At 45.7% G+C, this 18994-nt stretch overlaps 1 protein-coding gene across 2 annotated transcripts in view; it reads left to right on the top strand.

Annotated features, from left to right (window-relative positions):
* skila (SKI-like proto-oncogene a) overlaps window positions 1-18994 on the top strand; it is a 31376-nt gene that overhangs the window by 2790 nt on the left and 9592 nt on the right. Inside the window, exons 2-3 of one of the 2 annotated variants that reach the window (XM_041054700.1) lie at window positions 17034-17126; window positions 17833-17921. In XM_041054700.1, the coding sequence (XP_040910634.1) occupies window positions 17034-17126; window positions 17833-17921 (182 nt within the window). Of the gene's footprint in view, window positions 1-17030; window positions 17127-17832; window positions 17922-18994 lie in introns of both variants that reach the window. The other variant, XM_041054699.1, reaches the window with a different exon arrangement.

Below are 18994 nucleotides of genomic sequence, written 5' to 3'. Positions count from 1 at the left end.
ACGTGTACACATGTGTACTCAAGCTCGATGATGAGTCCTACAATCTTTGTTGTGTGCGTTTTTTTTTTTTTTTTTTTTTATGTGCGAGACATAGCCAACCTCAGTGTGTGCAAAGAGCTGCTAACTGGTGGCTAGTATGACACATCGTCATCTCTCTCTGTCTCACACTTCACCAGGCTCTTTGGAGCCTCTGTCTCCCCACAGTTTCAGGTGCTGTCCTCTCTCTGTGGGGTGATTTCTCAGTCCCCGTTTTTTTTCCCTTGTTGTTGTTTCTGTTTTTATCTTACCACTATTGTTTGGCGGTTGTGTCTAGACTTGTGCTGTTATTTGTGAGGGTTTGACTTGATCAGAGATGGTGTTGTAAAACTAAGTGTGGAAGCGAATTTTTATGCAACAGTTAAGTCCTGTGTGGACAGACATAAACAGGCACAAATGGACAAATTCCTGGAAAGACAGTTGCTTGTGAGCCTACAGGAAGCAGGTGATTTTTGGCATTAAAAGAGGATACCACTCCACCCCTCCACTGGAGCGGATGTATGGGTGTGCGAAAGGTCAGTGGCCAGAGAACAAGGTGACCTGGCAGTGTCCCGCTTCGCTCAGTCAGGACACAGGGGTTCCCTTCCAAGTCCTGCCACTCTCTGTTTATGTGTGTGCATTTGTGTAATGAAAGTGTGTTTTTAACTGAACAGGAAGTGAGGCAGACGGACATGTCTCTCACCCTGAACATCCTCCAGACTCTATCCAGCCGCCTCCACTGCACTGGCTGTGTGACTCATACTTTCCACATCCCAGTGGATGTTAGTGGAAGGCCAGCCAGGCGGCTTATAGTCACACATGCTTTTTAGAAAGATGGCTCGCCTCGGTGTGTTGGTCTAACCCCGAGTGCAGACCCTTTTCCCAGTGGCCCTTATTTACACACAGTGTCAATGTGCACATTTACAGGCCGTTCATAGTTTTACCGGAGAGCTCTGGGACCTCTAGAAGAGAAGAGACACAAACAAGGGGAGCCTTCTGAAAGTTTTTTTCCCCCACTTTCTCCAATGGCTACTAGTCCTATATCCTGTTAGGAGTGTTTGGTTTGAGAAGGTGCAGTTAAAAACTCCAGGACTTGCTCGCTATAAACGGCGCTTTGTGCCCCGAGGCACTGCTACTGATCCCTGCTGTGTAAATAGAGTTTGCTAGACAGACGCCACCAACAGACAGCAACAGGCTGAAGCCTTATCTCAAGAGTCACTTTAGTGTCTGACAGACAATAAGTTCGTTTTGCCAGGGGTTAGTGACGGACATTTGTACTTTCCGCTGAGACAGGATCATGTGTTGTCATTTTTACTGGGTGATTTTTTTCTTTTTTCGTGACAAGACAGGAAGTAACAAAAATTCCAATTTGATGATCATCCCCACCACCTTGTGAAATATCTGTCTAGCTGGAGGGACATTTTGTTTATTTGGGTTGCGTGTTTACATGGCATGTCGTCAGACAGAGAACTAGTGTATTACCAAACATCCGAATGACAAAATCCCCAGAAGTACTCATATTACGTCAGGTCATGTTTCAAGATACAGAGATACAGAAATAGACAATGGTCATTTTTACTGTTTAAAATGTAAACAATTATACTACTGTATAACTGGTGGCGCCTTTTGGTTTGATTGACCACAGTCTTAAACTCAATTTGCGTAATCTTAATTTGCCTGTCTATGTAGAAAAAAATAGCTGTTTCCAAATGAGAAAAAACATTACAAACTGATATTTTAGTCATGTTTGCAAACCCTAGCGAGCTTAACCCCGTGGTAGAGGAGCATCGGGAACATAGCTGTGTGCTGCCTGTTTGCTTCAGCCTTGTTTGTGGCGTTGTGCTGGCCCAGAGTCAGAAGTGTCAGACGGAGAGAACAGCCTTCCTCTGTCTGTCTCCCTGGCTGGGCTGACACAGTGGCTGCGGCACAGACGGCAGACAGCTGCATCTCTCTGGCTTCCTCTGTTTGCTATTTGGAAACCAGTGACTTCATTACCGCAGACCAGTGCAGCTGCACTCTCTGGCTGTCTCCTGGGCTGTCTGCTCTGTCTGTCTGTCTGCTTGTCAGTCATTCTCTTGGGCTGTATCTAATTGGATTTTGGCAGGCATGCTAATCGTTCACTGTGCTGCCTTTGCTATCTCTTTCTCCTTCCTCTACCTCTTCCTCTAACTTGACGTCAATCTTCCATCTGCCCTCTCCTCTTGGGTTCATGTCCTCACGCATCTTGACTTATGGCCTTCAGTCTGCTCCTCGCTCTGTCATCCTTCGCTCATCATCATCCCTTTCTTTTGAACCCAGATAGTTCTGCTGTTGCCCACATGTCTGTAAACAGTCAATACCCCCAGGGCCCCAATCAGCGGACAGTAACAAAATAAGCAGCCAAATGACCCGATAAGTCGATCGTTACATAAGCAATAAGACCACTTGTGTGCGTCTGTGAGGCGGATGAGAGGAAAGCCAGTGGCTATTGATCGGGTCTCCGACCTTGATGGATGTGGCGAGTTGCTGGGTGACACGGACACTGAATAGAGGAGGAGATGGACCAAGGCAGGGAGGCAGGAGGAAATGGAAGAAGAGTGAAATGAAGAGACGGAGTTACAGGGGCCGCAGCTGGTGTTGCATAAGTTCCCGTCTGTGTTAAGACACGTGCCCCAGTCTCCCAAGTTTACCTCACCTCTGCCTCTGCTGTTGCCTGCCTTCATTTTTGTAACTCAGACAGGCTGCCAGACAGAAGTAGCGTCAGGCAGATACAAAAAAGGGTGTGTATGGTCAGAAAACATACCACCCCCAAGGGAGGCACGTGAGAAACTGAGCTAAGAGAAGTAAAGGGTGTTGAAGTAAGACGATGAGAGGGTAAGGCCAGGACAGGTGGGTCTGGTTGTTGTTTCAGTTACAAGCTGCTCTACACTTGGGTCATCTCCCATGAACTGCGTTGTGTCAGCCAGGCTGTTACTGAGGGCCTGGGCCCCAGCTCTTCTTTCCACCGAGTTGAAAATTAACCTCTCCGAGACCTGAGCTGAACCACAAATCTAGAGTGGAACAGCCCTCTTGGTTGGCCAATCACATGCCGACTAGCTCGCGTTTCCCCAGCTAACACGCTCTCCTTTGGCCCCCCACCCCACCCCAAGACACCCATACGCATATTTCTATGTCTGTTTGTGCATTTTCCAAAGAACAATAATCCACTTATGCTGAATACACAGCAGCTTCTTTGAACGCTGGCCCAGAGTAACCTACAGTCTATCTGTTGGTCACTCAGTCTGTGCAGTCTGTATGTAGTTTGGCGTGGAAGACTGTCCATGTTTCCTGTGCACAACAAGCTGTGCCTTGGCCAGTGTTTGCTGTCTGTTGTAAAAGGCTAAATGGGGCCCCACAAGGTAGGAGGGGCTGAGCCGAGGGGCCTCTGGTATGTCACCATCAGGTCAGTGCCAGTATCACAGCTCCATAACAGCATTACAGATCACTGGAAGAACGCCAAAGCCATTACTTCTCAGTCTTTTTCTTGAATGGAGAAGAATCTTGTTAAGTTTTTGGTTTTGGAACCAACATTTGTTCACAGGCCTTCAGCCACAGCTCAGTCCACCACTGAAATGGGTTGTTCACCAGCTCACAGCTTTTCCTTTGCTCTGCAACCCCACAGTTAAAACAAGTCTGTCATTGGTTGGCTGGTGGTAATTTCCCACCCCATCTGCAGCTTGTTATTTTTGACCGTTTCTTCAGCTTGGGCTTTTTTCCCACCTCACCGCCAGAAGAAGATGATAATGTGCTGCTATGGGACCGATGTGAGCTAGACACAGCAGCAGACAGCAGAGATAGGTCATTGCAGATACAGTGGAGCCTGCGCCACATCTGCCAACAGTCTCATAGACTAAACAAACTGGCCCCTCCCAGCCTAATGCCCTGTGGGTTTTAAAAGGGCCCTGGACTGACAGCCTGTTTGCATGTTCACTGTGCTCGGCCCCCCCTCCCCTCAGGGTATCAGACCGGTTTGTAGCTTGTAAGGAAAATGAAAGCGAGAGCAAGTGAAAGAGAGGGGAATATAATGGACTAAGAGTTCAAACAAGACTGTAAGAAGAGAAAGTTGCTTGGATCGTAACATGTCTGACTAGCTTGTCTGAGTTGTTTAGCATGAGACCGGAATAATGAGGAGTCTTGGTATTAATTAATCGATGTGTTGATGAGAAGATTAACTGCCCACTGTCTGGTCTCCCTGGGAGACAGTCAGACGAGCAGGTCGTGTGTGCGTTGCGAGCAGGGAGTCGAAGGCGAGGGAGGTATACTGTAAAAGGACTGTGGGAGACTGCCAGCCTGTGCACGTTGTGTGCAAGCACAGAGATCGCGTTTGCATTTGAAAGACTCTTCTGTGCTGCCGTCCCGGTGGGAACGGTGATTAATGAAGATATAAATGAAGAGACCCAGAGACGGTGCTTTCCATAGGAGCACCGTATACACAGCAGACACACACACACACACACACACACACACACACACACACACACACATACACACCATATAGGCACTTAGGCTCCCCCTCTCATATTTTCTCCCACAGCCCTATTCTCCCAGACAGGAAGATAAACACAGGATATCAAAGGCGTGTCATGAGTCCCGCTGGGCTGCCACCCGGCACATCCACAACACATTAAGCTCAGTCACTACACTGATCAATTATGCATGTTGCAAACACAGGGAATTCAAGAGAAAATAGTCGGTCTGTGCGATTAAAGGAATCCCCATCTCTCCACTTTGCCAGTAATGTTTTTGCGTGTTTGGTAATGGCTCGTCATTTCCATATGGAAGCGATTCTGCGTGCAATGCTTGATTAAGTGTCCACGGTCTTCTTTCAAATGGTCCCACGTGCTTAATTGCACACAACAATGGCAGGCAAGTTAAATGCTGCCGTGGCTCATGCTAGTTTCGACCTTTTGCCTACGCTTCAGTTGAAAGTGGAAAGCACAGCAAACCACTGCGAGACCCCAACTTGCCATACTTGGATAGGTGGTTGCTTCTTCTCTAAGTCCTTTATTTTCCAGGCTCACCTTTGCTCCACTAACATCAAACTCCAGCTGTTTCTTTCCCTTCCACTGCTGGCTGCCCTTATACCCTGTAAATCCTTATCTCACCAGGGGCCTGACTGGTGTGTTGCTCAGGTCAAGGCTGTAAAGTTAGCAACTGGGAAACAGACTACATTAGTGAAGGTGAAACAAGTGACATTTTTTGGTGCCCAGACCTCCATCTTTTTCTGACTCTGCCTTGCCGAATGCTGAATGTGTTTATCTCGCCGCTATTCCCACCTGCAGTGATGCCGCTCATGGGAATCATCGTCTGTCTCTCTGATATTTCTTAGGCCAGACGCACACATGCAAACATACAGTCTTCTTTGCCTCATATCCCTCAGGGGTCCATACCAGCTCATCCAGATCCTGTAAATAGAGAACTGTTTCCCTCTGGATCCTCAACAGTCCCACTGTACTTCTTTACATCATACGCTAAGTAGTAGACAATCCTCAAGGTCATTGACCTCCAGATGCAATTAATTACACAATAGCTTTTGTAAATCATATCTGTATTTTCATTTGAGTATACTTCAGCTATGGAAGCCTAATTAAGGGTTGCATATGTTGAAGTTGGTGAGTGCACTTCATCATCCTTGCATGCAAGCCAGTAGTCAAGTCCTCCTTAGCTGTGCCCGAGCGACAGAGCGGTGTGTGCTCCTGTGTGCTACTCTTGTCGAGCATGTGGTACTGATTCTTTGCGTGTACAGCTCTTTTTCTGGCTTCACTGTTGCTCATATTAAAACAGCCTTGCTGCTGGGGTGACATGGCCAGCATGGAGCCTTATTACCCTCGACTTTATCCTTTGAAGGGTGAAGCATTGCCTTGCGGTTTACAGTCTGGCTACATTTTAGCCAGTTCCTGTGACAAGTGGGGTTTGTTATGCCAGACATTTTCTTTGTCATCACTTTCAGAATGAGCTGGCGGAGACGCATCCTGATCCCCGATGAGGCCATATGTACAGTAGCTCCTGAGAAAAATGATTCACGTTAAGGGGAAAAAATTTTGCCTGCAGCCAGATGATGGTAAATTTTGGCAAGGTTGCCTCTTCTGTTGGCTGCTTTGGACGACAGCCTCATTTTCTATTCTGAAAAGCAGTGTGCCGTGCACCAGAATGAAAGTTAGTGTTGAAATTTTAAAACCAAAAGTCAAAGTCTTTGTGTCATCAGGGGTGAAAGCCAGGAAACCAGACTTGTGACTTGACCATGACGTGAGCTTTGAATGTGTCCATACGATGACACCTCTTATCAGACAGATGACACATACACAAATCCACACAGTAGCACGAGGTGCAATTCAGATGACAGAGTCCGCAGTTCATGATTAAAGGAAGTCAAAGGGTCAAACACAGCTAGAGACACACAGAAACGCAACCACCGCCATCAGCCACTTCCTCCAGTCACCACGCCAACCCTATCCTACAGCGTGAGTCACGGCGCTGTGGTCTGCTCTCCACTCATCAGCGTCACTGTGGAGCCAGGACAAAGATTTATCACCGTCCGGGTCTCTCACTCAGTCTGTTTGATCTACGCCCAGGTGTGTTCACTTAGAGCTCTGACTCAACCGTAATGACATTTACCAAACCCAGCCGAGCTTTGCTTAGGCTGTTGCCAAGCTTGCGTCAGACAGTGACTGTTTTAATGAAGGAAGACTGGTGATCAAGTGTGTGGACTGTGGGTTCACCTGTCGTCGGGTAAATTAATATCAGTGCAGGGAGGAAATGAATAGCAGCCTCAGGCCAAATGCTGGTTGATTTCTGTGTGTGTGTGTTCAGTGTTGACGTTCTTTTTTTTTTTTTTTTTTAATAATTCAGGTTTTGCCCAATCAAAAGTAAAGTCTCTCTAGTGAGTTTTACAGTCCACGAGCCACTGTGAAAGTAGAGAGAATGGTCTTCAAAGACTTATTTTGAAAACCAGAGCTTGTGACAGAGAGAAAGAGAGAGTGATAGAGGGAAAGTCATGATAGCTGATGGATTTGCATTACAGGAGCTCTGTGTGTGTGTGTGTGTGTGTGTGTGTGTTTGTGGGAGAGACAGGCGAGCCTGAGGGGCCTGGACGGCAAAGCCAAGCTGCCCATGCAGCGATGAGCAGTAGAAGCTTCAAACATGCTCCTGCATGTAATATGGATGAGACCGGAGCTCCCTGCAGAACAGTCAGAGGACCCAGGGCCTGTTTGGATTTAACTGTCTCTCTTTCCATGTGTCTGTGATAGATTTTAACCTCCAGGGCATTTTAGCCAGGTGGAGCTTTCTCTTTGTAGCGCTGGGACTGTATCACGGGTCAGCCTCCTTTACTCTCTTTCTCCATCCTTCCCTACTTCTTTCACCCCCACCGTCGCAGACAGCTACGACCAGCCGAGCATTGACATTTACTGCAGTATTCCACATTACAGCAGAGCAGCCTCCTGTGCCGAGGCAGAAGTAAACAAACCGCAGATCGATATATGACTGCATACTAGGGCTAGTGAAGGGGGGATTTTAGTCAGGGGCAACTCCAGCTCTTGCATTAAAGCATTTAAACACTCACTTATTTAAGTGTGAATGTGAAGCTAATTTTTCTTTGGACTTGCTATTGAAGTGCGGCACAAGAATTTGAATTTTTATTTGCACCGTTCACCAACAAACATTAACTAATTTTAGTATCTAATTGCTTTAAGACTAGTCTTAAAATGGCAATAAGGCCAAATTATGACGGGTTTACTGTTGCTGGATCTTATTTAGTTGCCGAATAGCTGCTAGAAGCAGGGTTCAGCATGTATTTTGAGGCATTTTAGTTGATGCTGTGTAATTTATTGCAAAGACAGAGGGTCGGGCAGTGTCTCCATTTTGTGTTTTCTTTCTCTCTCTAGTGATAGCAGTGCATTGCTGGCTTGCTGACAGCCTCTCTCGGCTTTCAGTCTGCTTAGCAACGCTCGTCCTCGCTGCAGCTCTCTCACTCCCCTCTGTCTCCTAGCACTCTGAGTTGTTTCATCCATCTGAATAGTAAGCCGAGTTCCCTTATATAGAAAACCACGCAGCTCATTTGTGTTTTAGTGGTGGCAGCATGTGTATCCCTAATTGTGGATTTGAACCAGTAGCCCACCTCCAAACAGTGTCCCATGGCGGCAAGCTACTCTATAGATTTTCTCTTTGGTTTTTAGAGATGTTAATGCACACGCACACTGGCCCAGATGAAGCTCAGATGATGAGTACAGTCATCCTCAGACAAGACAAGGGCCCACTGGCCTCATTCTCAGTCGATGTGTCCTCCTGGGAGCATGAAGTGTGTCTGCTTGTGTTTGTGTGCGCATTTGTGCACGACAGTTTGCTTGCGGTAAACTACGTCATTCTCCTCATCCTCCTACACGGCTGTTTGATGGAGCTGTTGTTTGATGAGACGTTCGTTTACTTGCATGTGCATCTGTGTGTGTGTGTGTCTCCTGGCCTGGTTGACTCACATAGGTGAGCCCTGACAGCTTTGGTAATTGGAGGGGGGTACAGCACACACACTCATTGAGCTGCTGTGACTGAGCTGCACATGTGTGTATATATACAGATAGTATGCTCTCTTGCACATGGATGATTGTTTTAAATGCCCTTCACTGACTCAAACACACTCCAATTTCCTTGTGCGTATAAGTGTGTGTGTGTGTGTTTTTGTGTGTAGACAGGATGAACGTCACCGGCCACATTTTGAAACAGGCCTGTAATAGTTCACGTTGAACCTAATAACACATCTTGGTGGAAGAGGAGATGAGGGTCAGATATAATTTTAAGAATCAGAACCATTATGCCCTCCAAATATTTCTTTGATTATGAAGTGAAAAGAGATGTGTACACGTATCTACATTTGCCCTGTGATAGAGCAGCTGAGAGGGCAAACAGGAAATTTCAGATATCACAAATCTCTCTCCCTTCATACATATCTTTCACAAGGCTGAATTGTGTTTCCTTTCCCACGTAGCTACGTGGGTATGGCTAAAATAATCAATGCCTTTGTGTTGTGTCCTTGTATTGCTACTAGGGCTACAACAGTTATATTTGGGATTACTAATAAGTTAATCATGTAATATATGTCAAATTTCCACATGTAGTCGCCAGCATTTTCTTCTACAAAAACCAGTGTTGTGATAAATGACTTAAATGATTAATGACCAGAGTTGTAACAGATTAATTTTCTGACCAGCTAATCGATATGCACTAATCGTCTCCATAATCATTACGGCAACTAGAAGCATAATGTTACTCAGACATGTAGCTGAAACAAGGTTAGGCAGCTAAAGGAAAATTAGTTGACAGGGACTGAATCATGGTGGAAGGATTTTATGTTTTTTTTTTTGTTAGAGCTGAAGCAATTAGTGAACATTAATAGATTTCATTTATTAAGGAAAAAGACTGAGGAATGCACTGGACCCAGTTGTTCAGATGTCAGTATTTGTAAGTTTTCTTAATCCCCTTCGATAGAAAATTGAATATTGTTGGGTTTTTGACTGTTAGTCAGACAATACAAGGCATCAGGGGATTTCATATTGAACTATTTGTGATGTTTCATAGCCCAAACAATCGTTTATTCCAGAAAGTAACAGGCAGATTAATGGATAAATTAATTGTTGGTCTCAGTCCCATAGTATTTTTCTTTAACTGCTTTAATATGTACTGCGCTGTAGAGGGTGCCTGTGGGTGGGGTGGCGGCTGGAGTCACCTTAGCCTGTGTGACCTAGTGTATTCCAGTCAGACAATTTGTCCATTCATGAGGTAACATTATTACAACCCGCCTCATGCACTGCTGTGGATATAGACTGGAGACCTCCGCCTGGGATTTGACTGTGAAACATGAGAAACAGAGTGGGGAGAGAGAGAGACAGGGGAGATGAATAGAAAAATTGATCGAGAGAGGCTTAAAGAGGCTGCTTTTTATGTGGAGGATCATAGAGAAATACTGTAGCTGGTTTCCAAATTAAACTCCTGTCTGTGGTAAAGCTACAGTGGGTGGACAGTAGATTGTGAGTGCATTTATTAAGGGGAGATTCCTCACTCACATCACTTTAATAACTCTCCTTATAGACTCCCATTAACCGTTTCTCTGCTGGGTCCCATTGGCTCCAGCTTTCAAGGCTGTGGTGTGTGGATTGTAAAATGGCTGACTGGAGCTGTAGCTATGGAGGAAAGAGCTCAACACGTTGGCAGGGAGGGGAAAGGCTGCGTGTGTTTGTGTGTGTGTGATGACTGTCTAGACAGGGTGCCCATGTGACGCAAAAATGTGCCCGAGGCCCGAAGCCAAAGCAAGTCGGGAATGAACCTGTCCTTATCTGCCTGTGTGTGTTTGTGACTCTGGCATGACTAGTCTGGCTGATGCTTATCATTGTGCTTGTCTAGCTCTGCTGTTTCTCTTTGTGTTTGGAAAGAGGGAGGAACAGGTGTGTGTATGTGTGTCTGACGGGAGGCACAGACAGACAGGCACATGTTGTCTCTTTGCCTCCTCGTCTGTCTTGGCTGTCTGCCGTTTTTTTTTTTTTCCTCTTTCCTGTTTCCCTGTGTCACCTGTTTGTCTAACCATCCACCTGTCAGACCTGTCCTCATCTGTACCCTGCTGTTTTACTATCACATTATCTATTTGTCCAAGGCTAAAGCGCAAGAGAAGTAAGTTGAGTAATCTCCTCAGTGCATACAGTAAGAAATACATTTCTTCTTCCTTTAAGCACTGAGTGAAGTGTCTAACACTTTGAACAGCCTGAGCAGAAGACAAGAGACGATTGTCGCCTCTTGACTTGAAACAATTGAATACTAAGCTCTCTTCTTGGCAAATATACTTGACTTTTTACTATTGTTCCATAACATAAAAGTGTAACTGAAAGCTTAAGTATTCACAGCAGATAACAAGTCAAAAACTAAACATGTACACTCTCATTTCAGTGTTGAGCTAATGAGAGAGTCTCTACCAAAAAAAAGTATATTCCTTTAAATGCCCCACTTTGCTGCCTGGTTCCCTTGTGGGCTGTTATTGATTTGGCTGCTGAAACAAAGTGCGGCTTATTGGATTAAGACCTCCGTATAAAGGCCTCTAGTGTCTGTGTGTGTGGGCGACAGGTTGGGGGGCCAGGTGCGACCACCAGATCACGGTGCCCCAGTGAAACAGATGTAAAACCAGATCCCAAAGACAGACACAGAAGGTTTATGTGTCAGATCTTAACTGCGAGCAAAAGACTAAACCACATACATCAGCTTTTGGGGACAAAATGATGAGTTTAATTTGAAGACAGGAGGCATAAATGGATTTCTGCGACACACAGCCAGGCAACCAAGAAGCTTCAATATCTCGTTCTCGCATGGCTTGGCCAGGAAATATATATATATCTACGTATCCGTAGCTTGATCTTTGACACAGTTGATGACTGCAGCAGAACAGGATGTGGTTTAGAAACAGACAGGGCGTGACTGACTGTCTCTGTGAGTGTCTGTGTATGTGTGTTCCTATTTTCCTCCCTCGCTGTCTGAGGCAGAATGAAAAGGCACCCAAATAAAGGCTGTTTTACTTCCTCCTGAGAGAGGAAAAAGGAGAATGAGCTGCATCACTCCATCCTCATCTGCTGCCTGCCGCTATCCTTTGCCCTCTCCCTCCCCTTCTTGAATGCCAGGCACATGAATGGCTCAGATGGGGGAGGAGGAGGGAGGATGAGGGAGGATGAGGGAGGAAGAGGGAGGATGGGTGGCACAGTTATGTTTTGTGAACCCCCCTGTTTCTGCCCCATGAGCGAGATTGTGGCGGCCACCCGGGGTTTGTTTCAGTTTTCATACATGATCACTGGTGCCTGGGTTTCAGCAGATGTGAAGACAATTGGGCCCAACAGTGTTTATGTTTTAGGGCACAGAAGGGATTTTAAATAGATTTTAATAACACACACACACACACACACACACACACACACACACACACACACGTTCAGACAGAAACACACAGGCCTGCTGCTCTGGGATGAAAGGTCAGACTAACGCTTGCGCACTCTTTATTGTGCCCTAGATAAGATTTTCCATTAGGCTTGTTGAGACTAGTTGTGTTTGTATGTGTGTGACTGTGAGCGTGGTTTCTTTTTAAAAATATATATCCTGGGCAGGGTTTTACAGTTGTATTATTTCCGTTGCGTATTCACTGAAGAATCAATTCATGCAACCAATTAAAAACAATTATCGGCTAATTTTTGTGTTTTTGAGATGTCAGAAAATAGTGAAGAATGCCTGTCATCACAACTTCGTAAGTTCTAGGTGGCGTGTTGAAACATCCTGTTTTGTTTGATCAACGGTCCAAAATCCAGAGATGTTCAGTTTACAATCATATAAAGCAAAACAGAAAAGCAGAAAATACTGAAGCGAGTACAAGAAAAATGTTTGGCTCTTTCGCATAAAAAGTGACTCAGTATATACAAATTGATTCAGCTCTACTTGTATCTCCAGTATTTTCTCAGCCTTCACAGGATCGTGTCCTCATTCATTCAACTGGATCTTTGCCACAATTTAAATTTGATTTGTGAGATTTTCACTTGACAAGAGTGACATGTTCAGTTTATGGGTTAATGTTAGGAAGACTATGTTCACAGATCACCCAGCTAAATGTATTTCTTTTTGCTCCTAAATTTTTAAAAGTAAGATTTGCTGCATGGAAAATGCATCACTTTAGTGTGTGTGGTGGTGGTGGTGGGGGGGGGGTGTGTTTTATTATACATGTATGGAGACAGCATGTGTATTTATAGCCAAGAGTTACTGTGTGTGTGTGTGCGTTTGTGTGTGTGCACACTGAGACGACAGTCATCTGGAGTGTCCACGTGACTTGAGTGGAGAGACGAAGAGGGGAGGAGACAGTGAGCTTGACCTCAGACTTGTGTGTGCTCTGCGTGGCAGTGTGTCAGTCTGTGTGTGTGTCTGTGTGTGTATGTGTGTTTATGTGTCTACCTTTACCTTAGATACATGTAAATTACACCAAGAGTAGACTTATGATAGAAAATTCCTCTTGTTGTCTGTTAGGATGAGCAGAGCCTGGCAAGAGCTGAAAGAGACTCACTTACATCCTCTGAAGTTTTCTGCTAGAAAAGAAATTGGGTTGCTGTCAAGTTTTTGTAAAGTTGAAAGCCTTCACCCCAGTCAGAAATCAACTCATGAATGATACGCTGATGCTTTCGCTAGCACAGCCAATTATGAAATCTAACGCTCCGAGCAGAGTTTAATTTCTAGCTTAGAATTGGGGAAAAAAAAAAAAAAACCTCATCTAATTGCAGAGTGCACAAGCTTAAAATTTTTTTTTTCAGATTACTGTTCACACATGCTTACTGCCTCCAGTTCAAAATGTTGCTTTGTTGCAGATTTCCAGCTAAAAACAGAATGGAGGCAGCAAGTATTTCTGGTTTAAATCAGATGTTAGTGCTCTGCAGTGGCAGGCACAGATGAAGCTCACGGTAGAAATACACGGCTGCCGCTGAAGTGCATTTAGTCTCCGCCTGCGTTCTCCAGACTGTGTATGGTAATGTGCGGTCATGGATGTCTGTGTAGTAGAGTGGCGCTTGTTATTGTTGGATTTAGCAGCACTCAGGCTACACAGACACAGAAAAAAAAAAACACTTTCTGCTCCATTAATGCGTCTGTTGGAGAAATGTCATGTGTGCTAATGGTCGGGGGACTAAACTGAGGCTGTAGAAATGGGTCACAAAGTTCACATGGGCACGGCCGTGTGTGTCTAGAGCTGCATGTTTCATGTAGCTGTATATAGTGGTGCGGTGAGATGTGTGTTTGTGCGTGTGTGTGTGTGGCTGCAGCGGCAGGCAGCCTGCTGGTGATTAGGAACAACAGGGCAGAGTTCAGCTGAGCGAGTGTGTGGAATGCTAATCCACATTGTCATAAGGCGAGCTTCAGCCTGACAAAGGACTGGAGACGTCGTAGGGTTGGGGGGGCTTTTTGTGTGTGTGTGTGTGTGTGTGTGTGCGCACGTGTGTTTTTGTGTGTCGCAGAAGCAACCCACATAAAGAGAGGTGCTTCATTACTGCAGATTAGGCCCGAGTCGCAGCATGGTGTGTGTTAATAAAGCACATTGGGGGGTGGGAAGGGTGGAATGGGCGAGAGAGAGAGAGAGAGAGAGAGAGAGAGAGAGAGAGAGAGAGAGAGAGAGAGAGAGAGAGAGAGAGAGAGAGAGAGAGAGAGAGAGAGAGAGAGAGAGAGAGAGATGGTCAACAGGAGGAGAGGAAAACAGTTGTGTTGAAATGTGCAAACGTTTGCACCCGCACACATTCATTAAGGAATAGAGAGAGCAGAGCAGCAGGAATAACGAGCAGGGGTGTGTGGGTGGTGGGCGTTCAGCTGTCAACTGTCAGGTAAGCAGGAATTACAGGGAGAGACACAGGCAACCATTAGTGGAACACACATACATGAATGGTCTATGTGTGGACACACATACACACCCATGTATAAATAGCCTCTTTCCCTCTTTCTCTAAGTGTATTTTGAACTCAAGCGCACGCGTCCAAACACAATCTCTTTCTAGTTCACAAACGCACACACAGTACCACCTTTTTAATGAGCTGTCAGTCGTCTCATCAGCACAACGTCTGCTGTCGTGGGGTTCAGGCGGATGAAAGACCACTGAATGACCTGGTGTTAATGTCAGTTTGGCCCCGTGCTCTCCCTCTGTCTGTGTTTGCTTCACACACACACACACGCACACACACACACACGCTTGTGCAAGGGGAGTGACAGATTTGAGATTAGGGGCAAATAGTAGCAAGGGCTCCAAAACACACAAATACACGTACACACACACTCAGACAACCTTGATATTGGAGGAAATCCAGCTGACGAGGACAGCTCACCTCCACACCACTGCAGTGGGTTTAATGTTGTTTCTGTCAGTTCTCCTCCCTCTGTCCCCTCCTTCCCTCTATCTCTGGCCTGTCCCATCATCCCACTCTCTCTCTCTCTCTCTCTCTCTCCCTCCCTCCCTCCTTCCCTCCCCCTCAGTGCTGCAGTGCTGCCTTCTGGAGAAAAAAAAAAAAGGAAAAAACACCAACCACAAGCTCACATAAACGGACAAGCCCCCTTGTGTATGCACACACAGAGACACACCTGGCTACGCATATGGCTCCAGCCTTTTACATTTGCATGCACATGCTCATTCACCCGTGCCCTTGTAAATAAGGGACTATCCCCTACATACAGTTCACTTGAATTCACACGCTCACAAATAAGTACAAGTAGTAGTCGTAGTTTTTTTCATGGTTTCTTTTTTGGTGACAGGGCAGAAAGGGTTCCTGAAATATTGAGTAGATGCAGACAATCTTTCACTCTCTTAAAATGTCACAAAAGAATAAAAAATGCCCAAGTTGAACGATATAAAACAGAGGAAACCAACAAACCCTTACATTTTGAAGGCTGGAACCAGTGAATATTAGCTTTATTTAGCTTTAGCTTTATTTTAGCTTTATGAATGACTTAATCACAATTTTCCGAAAATGTTGAACTATTTTGTAAAAAGTATAGAAACTTTGAGTTTGTGTGAAGGAGCAGTGTGTGCATGGTTCGCTATGCAGTGTACAGTACGTGAGAGAGAAAGTGATTTTGAAATTAGATAATTAAATAAATACATTTTAAAAACCAAATAAAAGCTTATCAGCTATAACAAGTGGCTAATTATGATTTATGAAAAATAATAATGACCAGAGCTGCTGTAAAGCTGGACTAGTATCTGACATGAATGTTAGGTGGGTAATAACTGGCTGTCACAGTAATTTGGCCTCATTGTTCTGAGGCTGTTTAGCTCTGGTAATGAGTGTCTCTTAGCAGATAGGACGGAGGAAAATCCTTTCGTCCAGCTGATGAAAGGCTGTCTGTTTATTATTCACTGTGTCCCACTGTGTGTGTGCATGTGTGCTCGCATTCTTACTAGCTTTAAAAGGCTAGTAAGTCAATTATTGATGCTTTCTACAACCTCCATCTCTCTTTCTCCCTTCCTCCTGCTCTCCACCTTTGCACTTTTCTCCTCATTGGATTCTCACTCTTCCTTTATCCTCTTTTCTTTTGTCTTCTCCTCCCACCTCCTCCTCCTCTCGTCTCTACGCCTCCTTTCTCCATCCTCTGTCTGTTTCTGTGGTCTACCTAGTGGTTCATACTGCGATGCTTGTTCCTCTGGTGCCTGTGCTACATGTCAGTTCGGCTGAGTGTGTGTGTGAACAGCAGGCAGCCTGTGTGCAGTGTCAGGCCTGTCTGCCACAGATAAGCATCAACTCCATCAGCTTGTGGCCTCTCACTGAGTGTGTCCTGGATTTGCTGAAAAAAACATACACACACACTCACAGACGCACAACTACAGGCAGTGCCAGCAGTATTTATTTGAACGCACATTGCTCAGAGGGTACGAAGCTGACACAGTGAATCATAAACATTCAACACACACGTATACATCTTCACAAGAGAGGCTGGCTCCAGTCGCGTTCCATGTGTAACAGTGAATCACATGCACAGAAGCACATAATGACAGGCCGTGTTGTAGCCATGTTAACTATCAGCGTGGCTTTTCTTGTGTTTTATTCATAGGCTTTCCTCAGCGGGCTCATTCAGTCTCTACTCCTAGCTTATCCATTTCCCTGCCGCCTTGTTTCTCTCCGACACTGTATCACGGGCGGCTCGGGCCGTAGCTCACTCATGCTGTTCACTTTTAATGCCATTTGTCTCCATTTTCTATCTCTTGGATGCCATTTGTCTCTATTTTCTATCATTTATATGCCATTTGTCTCTATCTTTCCCCTCTGTCACCGCGGTGCCAGTTGTAATTTTTTTTTCTCTCCTCTTTCTTCCTCTCGTTCTCACGCTCCCTGACAAGCGTGTGCATCATTTTAATTCTTAGGAGTATCCTAACAAATGTTTTCTGTTCTACCTTTGTGCTCTCTGTTGTCTGCTTGACCTTGGTGTGTTGTCTGTTTAACTGACACTTCTCTCTCCTTGTGTTTCAGAAGGCGGTGGAGGAGAAGGAGAGCCAGGTGAGGAAATCCTCAGCAGACCTCTGCTCGCCCAGCGGCAAGTTGACCGATGCCGACCCTGCGAGAAAGGTCAGTCGTCGGTTCCCTCCCCGCATCCATCCACCCATCTCTCCATCGCCTCCTACCGCTTCAGCATCCCCTCCTCGCTTTCCCCTCCCCCTCCTCTACACACAGGTCAGCTCTCAGGGTCACCACCCCCACCCCCGCTGATAGACACACCCCCTGTTCACCCATTCATAGCGGCACGCTTCCTCCCTCTGACCTGTCAGGAATATACTCATGCAGCTGCTGAAAGGCTCTGCTCTCCACCTCCACCTTATCACTGCACACACACTGACTTTACATGCACACACAGGGAAGAAGCTCTTCATCATGATTGTCTTTTTGTCTCCGATACACACACACACACATGCACACACACACTCTCTCTCTCTCTCTGCTGATGCCTGATGGATGATCCCTCATCCACATGTATGCATGCATATATTAGCTTTATTAGATTATGGCACCAAGAGCGCCATGTGCAGTACAGCACATTCCCTTCTCCTCCTGCTGTGTCTCTACATGTATTCGTGTGTGCGTGCGTGGGCATGCATCTGATTGCCATTGTGATAATTCGTCTATTCAACTGCAAAACTGTATGCAAAGATCAATAAATGTAGATGGAAGAGCTGCCATTGTGTCCCCTTGTAGCTGTAACACAACAGCCGAAAAAGACAATATGTTGCTGTGGTGTGTCGTATTTATATGTGTGTGTGTTTTTCGTTTACCACAGGGGAAAACATCTCCACCCTCTCTGGTGTTCAACCGTCTTTTCTCGGACATCAAGGAGGAGCCAGGACACCCCACCCTGGTCCATCCCAGGTACTACATCATTGACCTTGGTTGAACAGCACCAATACTGATGACTGATTTTGTTGTAGGAATGGGGTTTTTCAACAGACTGCATGCTTCTAAGTTGTATGAGTCTGTTGTTGAAAGCTGTTTTCCAGTCTACACTGGTTTGTTTTCTTAGAAAACATTAAAAGCACTAGTTGAGGTCAGCTTTGTGCCAGATAGTGTAGGTGTGTTTGTGTTGTTTGCCCTTCTGCTTTAGCGCTCAGAAATGACCCTGGAAGGTTAAGTTTCAGTTTGACTTCAGTTTCTTTCTGAGTAAATGAAATTCCCAACCCTAATTTGTTAGTGCTGTACTCCCTCTTCTGTTCAGTTCTCTTTTTGTCCTCTATCCTTCATCACATGAGACTCTCCCCTGCCTCCCTCCCCCCCTCACTCCTTTTTTCTTTCCAAAGCCCTCGTTTTTTCTCTTCTGGTTCGTTTTTTTTCCTCCCTCCATCCCTCCCCATGGCATACCAGCCTGTGTTTGGATATGGTGCTGTGATCACTCACACAGTAATCTGACCCAGATTAAAAGATGGAATTAGATGGTTTATGGCGCCACAGCTACACGTGACCACCTTGACATACTGACTGTGTTGAGGCTCGCAGACGTCAGGCCAGACTAACTGCCAGGATTAGAGGTCTGGTCACCTACCAGCATCACATGAGTGCTACACTCCCAAACCAGTCGGGACTTGCACAGACCAGTTTGGAGCATGTCGTTTGCATTGCAGCGTTAGTAATAATGAAATGCTGTGCCACAGCCAAACGTCGTGAGAGACATCCACAGCACTTAACGTCATGTTTGGGTTACTACCAACATCCATTAGCGGTACACTTGTCAAATACGAGCCGGGCTTACATTATTCAATCACATCCTTGGCGTTTCATGTGAAGAAGTTTCAGATTCTCGTGCAGGCGAGCAGGCAGTGCTTCATTTCCATCCAGAGCAGAGGAAGCAAGGCTGGGTTGGTAGTGCTGTAGTTTTTCAGGCAGAGCCCTGCTGAGCTGTCATGCTTAACCTAGTTCACAGCTCCAGCCTCAGCTCTGTCTGGAGGGGA

The sequence above is a fragment of the Toxotes jaculatrix genome, chromosome 14 (genome assembly GCF_017976425.1).
Source record: "Toxotes jaculatrix isolate fToxJac2 chromosome 14, fToxJac2.pri, whole genome shotgun sequence".
NCBI lineage: Eukaryota > Metazoa > Chordata > Actinopteri > Toxotidae > Toxotes > Toxotes jaculatrix.
The sequence above is the reverse complement of the archived record's forward strand: the minus strand, read 5'-3'. Positions and strand labels throughout refer to the sequence as shown.